This window comes from Callorhinchus milii, unplaced genomic scaffold (assembly GCF_018977255.1).
Source record: "Callorhinchus milii isolate IMCB2004 unplaced genomic scaffold, IMCB_Cmil_1.0 Scaffold1, whole genome shotgun sequence".
Taxonomy (NCBI): domain Eukaryota; kingdom Metazoa; phylum Chordata; class Chondrichthyes; order Chimaeriformes; family Callorhinchidae; genus Callorhinchus; species Callorhinchus milii.
The window spans coordinates 57,761,019-57,778,641 of record NW_024704742.1 but is presented as its reverse complement, the minus strand read 5'-3'; the positions used below and the strand labels follow the sequence as shown (position 1 = coordinate 57,778,641).

General features: G+C 44.0%; 1 protein-coding gene across 6 annotated transcripts in view; it reads left to right on the top strand.

The window, feature by feature from the left end:
- The first annotated feature begins 439 nt into the window (after positions 1-439).
- LOC103187399 (solute carrier family 22 member 5) overlaps positions 440-17,623 on the top strand; it is a 45,931-nt gene continuing 28,747 nt past the window's right edge. Inside the window, exons 1-5 of one of the 6 annotated variants that reach the window (XM_042342478.1) lie at positions 440-682; positions 2,996-3,438; positions 9,177-9,280; positions 12,121-12,299; positions 15,362-15,533. In XM_042342478.1, the coding sequence (XP_042198412.1) occupies positions 3,073-3,438; positions 9,177-9,280; positions 12,121-12,299; positions 15,362-15,533 (821 nt within the window). In that variant the 5' untranslated portion in view covers positions 440-682; positions 2,996-3,072. Of the gene's footprint in view, positions 687-2,992; positions 3,439-9,176; positions 9,281-12,120; positions 12,300-15,361; positions 15,534-17,623 lie in introns of all 6 variants that reach the window. The other 5 variants (XM_007906872.2, XM_042342475.1, XM_042342488.1 and 2 more) reach the window with 5 other exon arrangements.

Genomic DNA, 17,623 nt, shown 5'->3' with positions numbered 1-17,623 from the left:
AGCTCAGCTCTGAAACTGTCTGTCTAGCGCCTTGAGACGTCCTCCAGATATGAAAGGCGCCATACAAATGTAATTTTGTTGTGGTTGTTACCTAATTCCAGAAAGTATTAGGTGTAGGTTGGCAAGAGTTAAGGCTTGGGGACCCCAGAGTGTGCATTGTGGTACTGCTGTAGTCTAACCAGTTAAAACTGCATAGCTTGCCATTGATATTGCTGTCTGGCTGCTTGTCCAGCTAGTGCCCAGTTACATGGTGGGTCTTGTCGCTCCTCTCTGTCATTTCCTCATTTATGGGGGACACGGACAGATTTACCACATGTGCAATGTGCAGTGTGCGCACATTTGCGGGACACTCTTTGGTGACAGGATGAGCACTCTGGGACTGTGCCCTGTGTGAGGGGCACTATATAAAGGAAAGTTGTTGTCTGTACATTGCGTACATCTTGTGAGGGTAGTTCCCAATTACATTCGAAAAACACCACATCATTGACCACGCCACACAGGGCACGCAACCAGCCCATGCGGTGCCAGGAACAGGCTGAGCACTTGGATTGAGGCAACCGCACAGCCCTGCAGCCTATCAGCAGCAGTGCCCAACTTAAGGAGAGCATACAACCTGTGTCCTGATCAATGAGGAGCTGACACTGGGGACAGTGAGAGACAACAACAACAACTGAGGAGCTGAGTGAGTGAGTGAGTGAGTGAGAGAGGGAATGAGTGAGAGAGAGGCACTGAGTGAGAGAGGGAATGAGTGAGAGAGGGAATGAGTGAGAGAGAGAGAGAGAGAGAGAGGCACTGAGTGGGAGAGGGAATGAGTGAGAGAGAGAGAGAGGGAATGAGAGAGAGAGAGGCACTGAGTGAGAGAGGGAATGAGTGAGAGAGGGAATGAGTGAGAGAGAGAGAGAGGCACTGAGTGAGAGAGGGAATGAGTGAGAGAGAGAGGGAATGAGAGAGAGAGAGGCACTGAGTGAGAGAGGGAATGAGTGAGAGAGGGAATGAGTGAGAGAGAGAGAGAGAGAGGCACTGAGTGAGAGAGGGAATGAGTGAGAGAGAGGCAGTGAGTGAGAGAGGGAATGAGTGAGAGAGAGAGAGGCACTGAGTGAGAGAGGGAATGAGTGAGAGAGGGAATGAGTGAGAGAGAGAAGCACTGAGTGAGAGAGGGAATGAGTGAGAGAGGGAATGAGTGAGAGAGAGAGGCACTGAGTGAGAGAGGGAATGAGTGAGAGAGAGAGGCACTGAGTGAGAGAGGGAATGAGTGAGTGAAATGGACAGAGAGACTCGAGTGATTGGTTGAGTGAGAGAAACTGCAGAGGGAGGGATTGAGGGAGTGTAATAATGATAATTAAGGGACCAGATGGCGGATAAAACAATCTTCTGCAACAAAACCAACTTTCTGTGTCTGCCACTTACCACTGTTTTCCTCATTGCATTGAGGCATTGTTAATAGGACCCAGAAAAGCGTGTTTTAATTCAGCATTTTGAATAACACTCAACAAAAGGCAAAATACTGCAGATGCTGGAAACAGGAAAAAGTGTTCACGAATAACACTTGCTTTTGTTAAGGTTGTGGGGCCACCGGTGTTAGTGGATTGTTTTGCAGTAGAATTTTGTTCCCGCTTGTCGCTTCAGGAATTTGTGTGTTGTCAGGATTATTATTTTTCTTGATTATTATTTGTTGATTGTTGTTTGTTCCATTTTATAAGGCAGAATCGATGACCAGTGCTTTGTGCAGCGCATGTTATAACCGTTATGGTCAACGTTCAGATTAGCAGCAAAATTCCTTTCCCAGTTGAGTCTTTAAAACTGAAAACAAAAACAGAAGTCGTTGGGAACACTCAGCAAGTCACTCCTGACCTGCTGAGTGTTCCCAGCCACTTCTGTTTGTGTTTACAGATTTTCAGCAGCTGCAGTTGTTTTGTTAACCTTTAAAACTGTCAGTTAGCCAACATGCTTTGCAGCTGTTAATTTTATTTGGAAGGCATTGCAATATACCACAACCCCTCCCCCCCACACACACACACTAGAAAAATATTTTGATCCTGTTTCAGTTAAAGTAAAAAGTTAAAACTTGATTACGAAACTGGTGCTCAGCTTTGGAGAAACGTGTTAAAGGGTGGTACAGGGCGGATAAGTAATGAAGCTTGCTAGTTTTAACAACTTTTAACAAAAAGTTATTTGGTTTTAATTCGTCAAATTACATTAGTACTTCAGTGGCTGATCGGTGGAGCCATCCTGTGTCTGACACTTTCTGGGATCAAGTGAGCAGGATGTACCATCCCAATAGTTTTGATGCTTTTGATTAACGTTGATACTTTTAAGCATGGTGTTTTAAAATGGGCTTCTGCATGTGTCAGAAATCAACTTTCAAATTCATCTTACACACAACGTCATTATACATGACCTGCCACTATATATATATGTGTGTATATGAGCTTCTTAATCGGGTATGAAGATTCATTCTCAAATTGTTTGAGTTTAAAAAGCTGTTTGGTTTTGAGGATAGAGTTCAAAATTCTCACCTTCAAAACCCTCCTTCCATGGCCTTGCTCCTCCCTACCTCTGTGACCTGGTAACTCCATGTAGACCTGTCCACTCCCTCCGCTCAGAGGGCTCTGCCCTGCTCCATGTCACCCGCCCGGTCTGCCCCACCGACAATATTCGGGTCTTCAATTGTTCTGCTTCCACTATTTGAAACAACATCCCACAGTCCCTTTGTCTCATCCTTCCGTTGCCTCTTTCAAGGCCACTCTCAAGACCCTCCCTCTTTCGACCATGCCTTTGGTCACCCTCCTACTCCTTGCCCTTCCCCCTATTCCAACCCACTGATTGGGTACAAATCCCTGACTGTCCCAGCGCCTTGGTACATCCTCCTGACATGAAAGGCTCTAGACAAATGTAATTTGTTGTTGTTTTTGTTTAAAAGGTGTTGAAAAAATTATGCTGTGTGTGATTTAGTCACTCTTCCTTGAAATAATGACTTAATTTTTTCCCTCAGTAGAATCTTTATGAAAATAAGCAGTTTTGGGCCCATTCTGCAGAACTACCAGATACAGAAGGGGGAAACAAAAAGTGAAAATGCAGGATTATGATGAAGCCACAGCTTTCCTTGGAGAATGGGGACCCTTCCAGAGAAGAATTTTCTTTTTCTTATGTGTCACTATCATCCCAAATGGCTACGTGACTCTATCTATGGTGTTTCTGGCAGACACCCCTCAGCACCACTGCCATCTGCCTGACTCTCTGAATGGAACCACTGGAGAAGCTAATCTGAGTTCACTGCTGCCTGTAGAGGAGGTGGATGGTGAGATGATCTACAGTCGATGTAGAAGATACAAAACTCCTGTAACAGATGATTTAAATGACACAACACGTGAGACTGAGCCCTGTGTGGATGGCTGGGAGTACAGCACTGACAGGTACATCTCTACTATTGTCACTCAGGTAGGAATTTTCAATCTTTTTGTATATTTATATATTTTTCCTTTTTTTGTTCATCTGGAGATGTAGGCGAAGCTGGCAAGACCTATGTGTATTGCCCATTGCTGTTTACCCTGACTGAGTGACCTGTTGCCCACAGCAGAGGTTGTTAAAAATCAACTATTCTTGACTGCAGTTGTGTGCAGACCAGACTGGGCCAAGATTACAGATTTCAAAAGTAGTTTTTTCTGACAGTGCTGTGGTCATTTTCCTGGTAGTTGGCTGAATATTTGCAATTTGAATTACACAAATGCTTGGAAAGGATTCAAACCCATGACCTTCAGGAGACTTGGCATCAAATAGTGATTTTGAAGAAGCTCTAGATAGTGGCTAGGAACTTAAAAAATATTGTAATTTTACATTGGTGCATTAAAGGTCATTGAAAGTAAACTACATGTATTACAAAACCTGAATGTTGATTTCAACATGTATCAGCATTTATCTAAATTTAACATTTTGTTTGTTTATGAGTCAAACATCACCAGTTGCTTCGCTCTGAGGCACTGTCCTGCATGAAGGACACAATACAAATACAACAACAACAACAAGATTCCATTTATAGAGCGCCTTTCACGTCGGGAGGACGTCCCAAGGCGCTGTACAGTTGGGTCAGGACCCGAGCAGGGGGTAAATGGTCAGGGTGAGGGGAGGGAAGGGAGGGAGCGAGGAGGGGGTAGAGAGTCGAGAGGGGAGCTGAAGGCACGGTCGAAGAGAAAGGTCTTGAGACCGGCCTTGAAGGAGGAAAGGGAGGAGGCGGCGAAGGCACTGGGGGATAGAGTTCCAGAGCCTCGGGGCTGAGAGGCTGAAGGCCCGGCCACCGATGGTAGGGCGGTTGGGGCGGGGGATGTGGAGCAGACCGGAGCCAGAGGAACGGAGGGTACGGGCAGGTAGGTAGGGGGATAGTAAGGTCGGAGAGGTAGGAGGGAGCGAGGCCGTGAATGGCCTTGTAGGTGAGGATGAGGATCTTGAATTCGATCCTCTGGGGGATGGGGAGCCAGTGGAGGCGAGCGAGGGTGGGAGTGATGTGGTCCTGGTGTGGGACAGTACACGAGCTGCAGAGTTCTGAATGACCTGCAGTGTGGAGGGAGGTGCCGGGAAGGCCGACGAGGAGAGAGTTCCCATAGTCCAGCCTTGAGGTGATAAAGGCGTGGACCAGAGTTTCAGCCGCGTGAGGGGTGAGGTAGTGCCGTAGTCTGGCAATGTTCCGGAGGTGATGGAAGGCGGTGCCAGTTGTGGCGCAGATATGAGGGAGAAAGGACAGCTCAGGGTCGAACAGAACCCTAAGGTTCCTGACGGCTTTGAGAGGTGGAGAGTGCAGCCTTGGATGCTGATGCTGTCAGCGCCAGAGGTGCAGAGGCACTGACGTGAGCCAATCAGGAGGGCCTCAGTTTTACGCACGTTGATACAGGCAGACCAGAGAGAGAAAAGTTGTGCCTGGGACCCAGATGATGTGGTAATGATCACAGAAGAGGGGGAGGGAGAATGTGTGGTGTTATGGTCTGAAATTATTGAAATCAATATCGAGTCCAGAGGGCTGTACGGTACCAAGCAGATAAATGAGGGGAGCTGAAGGCACGGTCAAAGAGAAAAATACAAATTGCTGTTGTTGTTGCTTCATTGATCACAGTTTCTGTGATCACTGTTTTATGATCCAAGTTTAGGATTGGCAGTCATTTGGGAACATAGCCTGGAGACTGAGTTAAAAATGCAGATCTTATTGATGTTGCCACAGTTGGTATATCTTATGTAGTTGTGGGCAAGCTGCTTTCCAAAAAATACTGTACTGGAGAGAATTCAAAGAACCAAAAGGAAGTTTCCAGAGGTTAGATGTCAGTTAGATGTAAAGGCTCACAGAGCTGAACTTGCTATCCTTAGAGAAAGGAAATTGGAGGAAGGGGACTTGATACAGATTTGGTGATGAGACATAGATTATATAAAAGTTGTAGGCTATTATTGAGTAGTGCGAAAGGACACAGGTTCGTGTACTTAGAAAAAACAAAGTCACAATGCAGAATCCGTTTTGAATCATAGATTAAAGATTGTTGTAAATCACGTCACCTGTGAGATGTGGATCCTTGTTTCTCAATCGCTCTTCGCTTGCACCACCTCACCAATGAAATAATTTTAAACCATATTCTTCACTTTTCCATTTAATGCTCCTTCCTCACTCCTTTTGTTCGACCATTGGTGGGCAAGCCTTCAGCTCTTGTCCTCTGGAATATTCTTCCAAAATCGTGTTGCGTTGCTATTTCTCTCCCAGCTTTTAAAATTCTCTTAAAAATGTATCCTGAAATTGCCCTTTTTAGCTCTGTACCTATGTCCTCTTGTTCTAAGGTAATGATACATGTCAAAGTATTGATCTATGGTATCTTTTCAATCCCATTTAAAATTCTGTACACCTCTACAGAAATCGCTAGAGTCAGGGTTTTTAAAAATGCATACCCTGGACGCATGGGTATGCAAACTTTCCTAAATGATCATGTGTAACACAGACCAATCAACAAGCATGTTTCATTTTAGTCCATCCGCCCAAGATCTATCAATCAGACAGTCAGATATATGAGACAACAAAGAACCTTGACTGACAAATCTTGGATTGTAAAAATAAATTGTATACATGGTAGTGTTGCACGATACATGCACGATTTTGCGTTAACTCGATCTCTGTTCAATGAGCTCCCCTATGAGTTGTCTTCTTTTAAGACTGAATAGCCCAGGTTTACCTAATAGATGATCATAGCTCACTCCTCTATATTATAGCTCATTCCTCTACCATTAAGGATCATCCTCGTTACTGTCTTCTGGCTTCTGTACTGACTCTAAGATCTGGGCAGCCCCCTTATGTGTGGTGACCAGAACTGTCTGCAGTATTCAAAGTACGGTCTGACAGAGCCCTGCACAGTCTGATTATGACATCTGGGGATCTAAACTCAACCGATTTAATCATATAGCCCAGAAACCTAAATACAATTTGTTGTTGTTTTTGTTGTCCTTTTTTGCCATGTTTATTGTTGCTTTACATTGTTTTGACATCGTGACCAACAAATCAACAAACACCCCTAGATCACTTTCAGCTTCCCACTTGGCAAGAAACAAATAATAATAATAATAATAATAATAATCCTTGCATTTGATATAGCGCTTTTTACGTCGGGAGGACGTCCCAAAGCGCTTCACAGAACACACTGTAAAGTGAATTGACTGTATATTTGTGGGCGAACGCGGCAGCCAATTGCGCACAGCAATGTCCCACAAACAGTCGTAGATTGAAAATGACCAATTTATTATTGTTTTTTGTTTTTGGAGGGATTATTATTAGTCGTGTGGAGTAAGGAAACTTGCCCAAGGTTTCGCCCTCTGCCTGGAATTGAACTCAGGTCTCTCGCTTGCAAAGCGAGTGCTCTAACCACTGAGCTACAGGACTCCACGAACAAAACAAGTTCAGTTGTTTTTGAGTACATTGAGTACTTGTGTTCCCTATTCTTGGATCGTATGTGTAGTACCTTGCATTTATTTGCAAATGCAGTCAGTGAATTGGTTTAATACAAGTTAATGCAACGTACTACACATAGGACCTCATTTGTCAGTTATCAGCCCATGTGCCCTTGATACCCAGTGACCACTTGTTCCTGATAATAGCTAACCTTATATATTATGTGCTATATTTTGGTGGGGTGAAGAGTACAGGGATATAAAGGATCCGCTGGCCTGTAAATTTATGTGAAGTAGAAAAAGAGCCTTTCCATGATAGTCAGGATCTGTGTCCTCATTCAATTCCAGAGACAATGAAAGCGTTTAAATGTGTGTCAGCCCGGCTCAGTTGTAGAAATCTCACTTCTTTGTCAGAATGTTGTGGGTTCAATCCCCATGCCAAGACTTGGAACTTGTATAGTCTAAGTTGACCCTTCAGTGTGTGCTGCATTATTCAAAATGGAGTCCTTCAGATGAAATGTTAAACTCTGAGGGATTTTAAATCTATCCATTGAGGTGGATCTTTTCTCCTCAAGCCCCTGGACCGTCTAGTGTGGTGTTCCTCAGGAATCTGTCCTTGGTCCCCTCCCCTTCAATATCTATATGCTCCTTCTTCTTGGTGACATTATCCACAGACATTGGGGTCGACTTCCACATGTATGCGGATGACACCCAACTCCACCTCTCTGCCTCCACCTTTGACCAGGACCACTGCTGTGCTGACAGAATGTCTGTCAGACATCAAGTTCTGGATGAGAACTAACTTTCTTCAGTTGTACATCAACAAGACCGAGGCTCTCCTGATTGGCTCCCGTCCTCACCTCAAGTGCTGACAGCATCACCATCCATGGTTGCACACTCCACCTTGCTAAACCACTCTGGAATCTTGGGGTTCTTGTTTGACCCTCAACTATCCTTTCTACCCCACATTTGCACATCTGCCTTCTCCCACCTCCGCAACATCACCCAGCTCTGACACTGTCTCACACCGCAGGCCGCCAAAACCCTCATACATGCCTTCATTACATTGAGGCTCGACTATGCAAACTCACTGTTTGTCGGCCTCCCCAACAACTCCCTTCACAGGCTGCAGATCATCCAGAACTCTGCAGCCCATTTCCTCTCCCGCACCAGGCACTGCGACCCTATCACCCCCATCCTCGCCCAACTCCACTAGCTTCCCATCGCACAGAGGATACAATTCAAGATCCTGGTCCTCACCTTCAAAGCCCTCCATGGTCTTGCTCTTCACTATCTCTCCGACTTCCTAATCCCCTAACACCCTGTTCGCTCCCTCCGCTCAGTGGGCTCCAGCCTGCTTCATGTCCCTGCCTTGCTCGCCCCACTATCAGCGGGCGGGCCTACCGCCACTCTGCACCCATCCTCTGGAACTCCATCCCACAGTCCCTCTGTCTCGCCCCTCCCTCGCCACCTTCAAGAACCACCTCAAGACCCTCCTTTTCAACCGTGCTTTCAATCTCCCTGCTTTCCCCCGCCCTCCCCCCTCCCCCACCCTGACCCTCAGCTCGGGTCCATATCTCTGTCTGTCCAGCACCTTGGGACATCCTCCCAACGTGAAAGGCGCTATACAAATGTAATTTTGTTGTTGTTTTTGTTGTTAAACATCCCATGGCACTATTTGGGCAAGTTGGGCAAGTTTCCTTACTCCACACACCTTGTTTACCTAGCAGTAAGTAGAAACTTACTGATAGGTAAATTAGCAGTAAGTGGATTGGCGGAACGCTTTTCGAGGGGTAATAATCCTTTTTAAAATAAAATAATAATTTGGTCACTCAATCCACACTGTTTGTAAGCCACTGCTGTGCGCAATTGCCTGACGTGTTTCACTTACAAAATATACAGTCAATTCATTTTGCAGTATATTCTGTGAAGCCCTTTGAGATGTCTCGGGAAGACATGATAAGGGCCTATATTAAATGCGAGAATTATTATTATTATTTGAAAAGAGGAGTTTCTCCCAGTGTCCTGGCCAACAAATGCAAATAAAAAAATCATCACTTCACTTCATGGCTGTTTGTGAGACATTGCTGTGCATAAATTGGCAGCCACATTCGACTATCACTGCATTTTGCAGCAAATCCTGTGAATCACTTGGAAATGTCTTCCTGACGTAAAAGGCAGTATATCATTTATTTCATTTTAGTTAATCAATTATCAAAGCAGATATGTGTTTGTTTGGATTCAATTACTTATATTTTTTTCCTTTGCAGTGGGATCTAGTCTGTGACAATAACTGGAAAGGACCATTTACCTCGTCTGTGTTTTTCCTAGGGGCTCTGTTTGGCTCAATAATCTCAGGACACGTTTCAGACAGGTGCAAGAGTAAACAAAGTACTTTAACTAGTCAGTTTACATCCTGCAGATCTAAACTCCTCAACCTCCCTGGGCTCTCCCTCAGACTCACTGAACCAGTGCGCAACCTAGGCATCCGGTTCGACCCCCAACTGTCCTTCCTCTGCCACGTCCGGTCCCTGACCAGGACCGATTTCTTCCACCTCTGCCACATTGTCCATCTACGACTGTACCTTACCCCAAATGCAGCCGAATCCCTCGTGCATGCGTTTGTCACCTCCCTCTTGGATTATTCCAACCCACTTCTCACCAGTTCTGGCCAGGCTCCACTGGCTCCCCATCACTGAACGGATCGACTTCAAGATCCTCACACTCGTGTTCAAATCTATTCACTCCCTGGCACCTCCCTACCTCTCTGACATCCTCACTCCGCAATCCACCAACCGGCGCCTCCACTCAACTGGCACCGGCCTCCTGCTCATCCCTCGCACCCCCACCCCGCCATCAAAGGTCACATTTTCAGCCACTACACACCAAAAATCTGGAACACTCTCCCACATTCCCTCCGTCTTGCCCCATTTCTCCCCTTTTTCAAGTCCCGCCTGAAAACTTTCCTCTTTGATCGTGCTTACGGCCACCTCCCCCCTGCTCCCCCGGCTCGGAGTCAAGCTCCGCCACTCTTAAGCGCATTGAGATGTTGCCCTGCGTGGAGGGTGCTACGTAAGTGCCAGTTGTTGTTAACCTAACATAACATATAGGAGCAGGAGTAGGCCATTCGGCCCTTCGAGTCTGCCCCGCCATTCAATCATGGCTGATCTTCTAATCTAACACCAGCTAATAACCTAACCCTGCCTTATCCCCATATCCCTTAATCCCTTTTGCAATAAGAAATATATCTGTTCAAGAACTGAGGGTCAACAGCCCTTTGGGGTAGTGAGTTCCATACATTCACAATCCTTTGAGTGAAGAAGTTCTTCCTCAACTCAGTGTGAAAGGGCTGGCCTCTGATTTTAAGGTTGTGACCCCTGGTTTTAGTTTCTCCAACCAGGGGAAACAATCTCTCACTATCTACTCTATCATGCCTTTTGATGATCTTTTAGGTTTCTATAAGATCCCCTCTAATTCTTCTATATTCTAGAGAATATAGGCCCAAATTGATCAGCCTACCCTCGTAACTCATCCCCTTCATCCCTGGTACTAACCCAGTAAATCTATGCTGCACCCCCTCCAAGGCAAGTACATCCTTCCTTAAATAGGGAGACCAAAACTGCACACAGTATTCTAGGTGTGGTCTCACCAGGGCCCTATGCAGTTGCAGCAAGACTTCCCTACTCTTATACTCTAATCCTTTCATAATGAATGCTAACATACCGTTCACCTTCCTAATTGCTGCTGCACCTGCAGACTAATCTCTCCCCTTCTAAAAAATAACCCACTCTACTGTTTTTTGCTACCTAGGTGGATGACTTCACACTTCCCTACATTATACTTCATCTGCCACCTACCTGCCCAATCATCTAACCTATCTATGTCTCGATGCATTTTTTTAATGTCATCCTCTGTGTTGACACTTCCTCCTAGTTTTGTGTCATCCGCAAATTTGGATATATTAACTTCAATGCCCTCATCTAAATCGTTGATGTAGATGGTAAATACCTGAGGCCCAAGGACTAATCCTTGTGGCACTCCACAAGTCACATCCCACCAATCTGAAAAGAACCCGTTTTTCCCTACTCTTTGTTTCCTACCCGTTAACCATTCCCCAATCCATGTTAATATGCTCCCCCTAATGTCATGGGCCCTTATCTTTTGGACTAACCTTTTATGCGGCACCTTATAGAATGCCTTCTGGAAGTCCAAATAGACCACATCCACTGATACACCCTTATCTAGTTTACTGGAAATACCCTAAAAAAAGTCTATGAAATTTGTCAAAAATGACTTCCCTTTTGTAAAGCCATGTTGACTTGGCCTAATTATATTGTGCTCCCCTGAATACTGCACTACCACATCCTTAATCAATGATTCTAAATTTTTCCGATCACTGATGTGAGACTAACTGGCCTATAGTTCCCCATCTTTTCCTTTCCACCTTTTTTAAATAGTGGTGTGACATTTGCAATCTTCCAATCCATGGGGACTGTTCCAGAATCCAAGGAACTTTGGAAGATCAGACACAAGGCCTCCACTATCTCATAAGCTATTAATGTTAAAACCCTGGAATGCAAGCCATCCGGACCAGAGGATTTGTCACTTTTTAGTGCTACGTTTTCCTAGCACCAATTCTCTGCTAATGAAAATTTCCCTAAGTTGCTCCCTGTACTTATCCCCTTGGTGCATCCCTATTGTTGGCAGACTTGTTCTGTCTTCTCGGGTGAAGACAGATGCAAAGTACCCATTTAGGGACTCTGCCATGTCCTTATCCCCCATTACAACTTCTCCCATCTCTGACTGAAGAGGACCTACATTTACCCTCACTAGCCTATTCCTGTTTATGTATTTGTAAAAACTTTTACAATCAGACTTAATGTTCCTAGCTAGCTTACCCTCATACTCCTTTTTCTCGCTCTAATGAGTTTTTTAGTTTTTTTTTAGTTTTTTTTTGCTTTTTTTTGTTGTTATTTAACACTGCCCTCTTCTGTAAGCAGCTCTGTTGATTAAATTTTGAAGTATACCTCACAAAACCTCCTGGGTTCAAATTCCCATTTGAAGCAGGATGGGCGCAACAATAAAAAAAATCAGTAACATGACAAAAATATACAGGACCTATTACGTGCGATTACAAAGACAAAATGGATATAAATATGTTAATTAGGAGTATGAAATGTTTCGCACTGAATCATGTCAATGACTGAAATATAGTGGAATCTTTTTGTTGTTCTACAGGTACGGAAGAAAAGTTGTTCTTTTTGGAGGTATTGCAATGCAGACAATCTTCAGTTTCATTCAAGTGGCCTGTACCAGCTGGGAGATGTTCTGTGTACTGTCCTTTTTTATTGGCATTGGTGATATCTCAAATTATATTGCGGCTTTTGTTCTTGGTGAGTTTGCTTTTATGGTTTCCCTCTATTTCTGTTTTGCATTCCTATTGTATCCATCTGACAGAATCGTAGACAATTTGCCTGGTTTGACTATTGATTCCATTCATAATAATATATATTTAACTCAGATTGCCTCAATATTTCCTCTTTCTCCAAAGAAAAAATAAAGCCAACCTTCTTAACAATTTCTCACAAGCTCAAAGACAATAATATCCTTCCTAAGAATAAGTGACACATAATAATCATCCTTGTATTTGGCATAAATAGAGCCTTTTCATGTCTGGAGCACGTCGGGAGAAACTCTCTTCTCATTTTGAATAGTGCCATTGGATCTTTAGTGTCCACCTGAACAGGTAGACAATTTAACAATTCATCCAAAACACAGCACCTCTAACAATGCAGCACACCACCAGCAATGCATTGGAGTGTCATCTTAGACTATTTAAATCCAAATCCTGATTTGGGACTTGAACCCACAACCTTCTAATTTGGAGGCAAGAGTGCTACCAACTTAGCTAGACTGACAAATGAATTTTGAAGTCGAAATACCAATTCTGACATTGTCTCAACTTTGAAGCTGCCTTTTCAAAAAAAAATTCAACAACTGCAGAAAACCTGTTCCCAAGTTATGAGTGAATTCAACAATTTGCCAAATTCTGCACTCTATGAAATGGTAAAGAATGGAGTAAATCTAGACCCAAAACAAACTTCTTCTTTCCCCCCAACAACCCCCATCGCCCCCCCTGCACCCCCCGACCCCGCCCATGTCTTATTTTCTCTATTTTCAAATCCCTTCACTCCCTGACACCTCTCTATTTCTCCTCACTCCTCACTCCCCAATTCACCACGTGGCTCCTCCACTTGATTGGCACAGGCCTCCTGCTTGTGCCTCATGCCCTCCGCTCCACGTTGGAGGTTGCACTTTCAGCCACTATGCCCTGAAACTCAGGAACACTCTCCCTCAATCCCTCTGCCTTGTCCCCTCTCTCCCCTTTTTCAAGTTCTGCCTGAAAACCTTCCTTTTCATGCTTACAGCCACCTCCACACCCCAACCCCCCCCCCCTCCCCCACCCACGGCTCGGATTCAGGCTCCGCCACTGTTAATGTGAGACGCTACCCTGAACACTATATAAGTGCAAGTTGTTGTTGGTACAATTTTTGGTATATTCCATGTTCAAAATATTAATTCTTTATGCATTTAGTACGTCTTAACTTCCTTCAGGATTTGTTTGTAGCTCTGAGCGCCTTTTCAGATAGACTGCTGTGATATTAGCACACTAGCGTATAAAGATTATTCTCTGCTCTTTGTCTTACTTGGGTTTGTGCTAAAATGTTTATGCATCCATATTGTATTTGAGTACACGTATAAAAAATAACTATCCTGCAAATCAGTCATTTTCACTGAGAGGTACATCTATCTTCTTACCACAACATGAAAGGCACTATATCAATGTAAGGATTATTATTCCAGTAAAACTCGCATAAGTCATATCAGTCTGGGCCATAACATTTAATATGACTTGCGTGAAGAATGAGTTACATGCAAACTTGTATAAGTCTGATTTTATACAATAAACATATAAACTGAATGGGACTCAGGTGCCTATACGATTTAGGATGTGCAATATATAAAGATAAGATTTATGTGAGTTTTTACCATATTATTATTGCTGTGTGCAATTGGCTGTCTCGTTTCTCCCACAAAATATACTATCACTGTATTTTGCAGTATATTCTGTGAAGTGCTTTGAGACGTCTCGAAGACATGATAAGGCGCTATATCAAATGCAACGATTATTATTATTATTCCTAACTAAGCTTTTGCTGGCCTTATTCACTGCAGTTTTCTAAAATAAAAGCAGTTCTTTTTCAGACCATGTGGTGGCACTGTCCTTCCAGTTTCTTCTCCGCTTTCCAATGAGTGGTACTCTGTCATAAATTAAAGTGGAGCCGTTCACCAGTTGTCGGTTTCTATTGTTTTTTTCCATTTTCTCTTTTGTAGATCTTAACACCGCTTTCTTATAATCTAATCCATTTATATGGAGCCTATAACATCTGGGGGGGAGGGGGGTGGGGGGCAGAGCATGCACAGGATGATGACCAGCCCTGGCTCATTACGATTATCTGTTTTTTCACTGTCCAGCCTGCCATTGGCAGGTGGGTTTTCAACCTTTCTGGGCTAGAGTTCATCTGACTCATTCCTTTCCTCGCCTTGTTCAAGATCCATCTCAAGATCTAACTTGACTGTGTTTTTGGTCATCTTTTCCTCTCCACCCCCATTGACTTCCACCCTTAGGGAAGGTGCCTAGCCAGCGCTGTTGAGGGCTTTGGAACATCCTCCCAATGTGAAAGGCAATATAATTGTAAATTTGCATTATATTGTAAATTACCAACGAGCATAACTGTAGTGGGGTTTTACTTAGAGTAAGGAAAATATTTTGAATGTTCTGTGAGCTCTGAAAGGTGCCTGTGTTGTAGTCCCTCTTCACAGCTTGTTGTCCTGAAAATGCACTTGTCAACCCTCACCAGTTTAAAACAACAGATTTTATTTATGAAAAGGAGGCTACCTCACAATCTTTAAGCAGAATAAACTCATTCACAAAAAAATACAGTATTAACAATGGAGATGTACTCGTCATGAGTCCTGTAGAGTATTGGAGTCCTGTAGTATTAGTTAGAGCACTTGCCTTGCAAGTCAGAGGACCTGGGTTCGATTCCTGGGCAGGGTGAAACCTTAGGCAAGTTTTCTTACTCCACACGCCTCTAGTTACCTAGCAGTAACTAGTAACCCGGTTGTTAGTCGATTGGTGGATTACTTTTCGATGGATAAAAATCTTTTTTTTTAAAAATTGTCCCACAAACACTCAATTCACAAATGTTTGTGGGACGTTGCTATTGGCTGCCACGTTTCACCCACTAATATAAACAGTCAATTCACTTTACAGTATATTCTCGAAGAGGTGATAAGGCACTATATCATATGCAAGGTTGTTATTGTTGTATTGGTTCATTATATGTAAATGATTTCATTCAATGACAAGTGTTTTTTATTGCTTCAACAGGTACTGAGGTGCTTATCAAGTCTGCGAGGATTGTTTACTCAACAATTGGTGTTGGCATATTCTATGCCATCGGCTACATTTGTCTGTCCCTATTTGCATATCTTATCCCAGATTGGAAGATGTTATTACTAGCTTTGACTGTCCCAGAAATTCTTGTTTTGCCTTTCTGGTGGTGAGTTTTGTTCTGATTATTCACTTATTATTTAGAAAAGGTAAAATCAATTATTACACATAGCTGTAGTAACTAACTATGAATTGTCCACATTACGTGGCAAATTACGATTTATACATAATATGCATTGGTAACTACATAGCACAGTGCTTGTCCACCAATGACCATCCGGCACATTTTGCTTCTATTCTGCAAAGGAATAGGATTATCGCTGGCCTATTAGACATGTCTCATTGGAGCCAGTTCATTCCAGCGCGCACCCCCCTCCCATTTACCTAAATTTTTCCGCATTGTAGATGAAACATTAAGCCAAAGTCCTGTCTTCCTGTTCAGGTTGATGATAAAGATCCTGTGACACTACTCAGAATAGTACCAGCCAACATTCCCCCAAATAAAATTGGTCATTCACTTGGGGTATTGCTGTGCGCAACTGGGCTGCCATGCTTGCCTACAAATACAGTCACTATATACTCCATTTCACATTAAATTCTATGAAGCGCTCTGAGATATCTTCCTGACATGAAAGGCGCTGTACCAAATGCAAGGATTATTATTATTAATAATATGATTATTAAAGAACATAAGAATTGCTAGACGAGAAAAAAGATCCATCCAGGTTGCCTTCCACCTTCCTGGTGGTCGCATGCACATATGTCCCAAACTACCTATGTACTATATCCCATGATGTTATTTCCTAAAAGAAAACTATATAATCTTTATTTGAAGGAATCAACACTTCCTGCTTCAACCATCTCACTAAGGAGCCTGTTCCACAGGTTCACTATTCGCTCACTGAAATAGTCTTTGCATAGATTTGTTTTGTTCTGAATTTACCCTCCTTCAATCGCAGGCTATGTCCTCTGGTTTTGCTATTCTGGACAAGTTGAAACAGTCTGTCATTAGCTATATAGTCTAGCCCCTTTAGAATCTTCAACAACAAAATTACATTTGTATAGTGCCTTTCATGTCAGGAGGACGTACCAAGGTGCTGGACTGACACAGTTTCAGTCCCTAGCTGGGGGTCGGGATTAGGGAGGTGGAGGGTAGGGGGGGAAGCAGCGTGATCAAAAGCACGGTCGAAGAGGAGGATCTTGAGATGGGTCTTGAAGGGAAGGGGCAAGGCGGAAGGTCTGCGAGATGGAGTTCAAGAAGACTGCAATCATGTCTCTCAATCTTCTCTTTTCCAATGTGAACATGGCCAATTTACTTAGTTGCTCCTCATAGTCCAGTCCTTCCATTCCCTTAATCATTTTGGTTGCCCTCCTCTGAATCTTCTTGATTTCTCCAATATGCTTTTTGTACTGTGGCGACCAGAACTGTACACAGTAATCTAAATATGGTTTAACCAATGATTTATACAGTGGCATGAGCCGCTATGCCTTCCCGCACCTCCACATCATTGCCCAATTCTACCACAGCCTCAACCCTCAGGAATGCATTCGTCACCTCAAGGCTCGAGGAAACTCCCTCGTTGTCGGCTTCCCCAACTCTTCCCTCCACAAGCTACAGATCATCCAGAACTCTGCAGCTCATGTGCTCTCCTGCACCAGGCTCCGTGACCCCATCATCCCCACCCTCACCTGGCTCCACTGGCTCCCCATCCCTCAGAGGATGGAATTCAAAATCCTTGTCCTCATTTTCAAGGCTCTCCACGGCCTTGCCCCTTCCTATCTCTCTGACTGGTTGACCCCCTATCATCCTGTCTGCTCCCTCCGCTCAGCAGGCTCCGGCCTGCTCCATGTCTCCCGCCTGATCCACCCTACCATCTGCGGCTGGGCTTTCAGCATCTCTGCCCCTATTCTCTGGAACTCCATCACACAATCCCTTTGCCTTGCTCCCTCTCTTGCCTCCTTCAAGATACGACTCAAGATCCTGCTTTATGACCATGCTTTCAGCTGCCCTCCTGCATCTCTGCCCTCCCTCATCCCAACCCTGCCACCCATGCTCGGATCCTGCCTCCCACACTCGGACCTGATCTCTCCAGCATTTCAGCCCCTTGGGATGTCCTCCCGATGTGAAAGATGCTGATATAATTTTGTTGTTGTTTGTTACAAAATTGAACATCAGTGTTAGTGTCAATGTGGAACTCG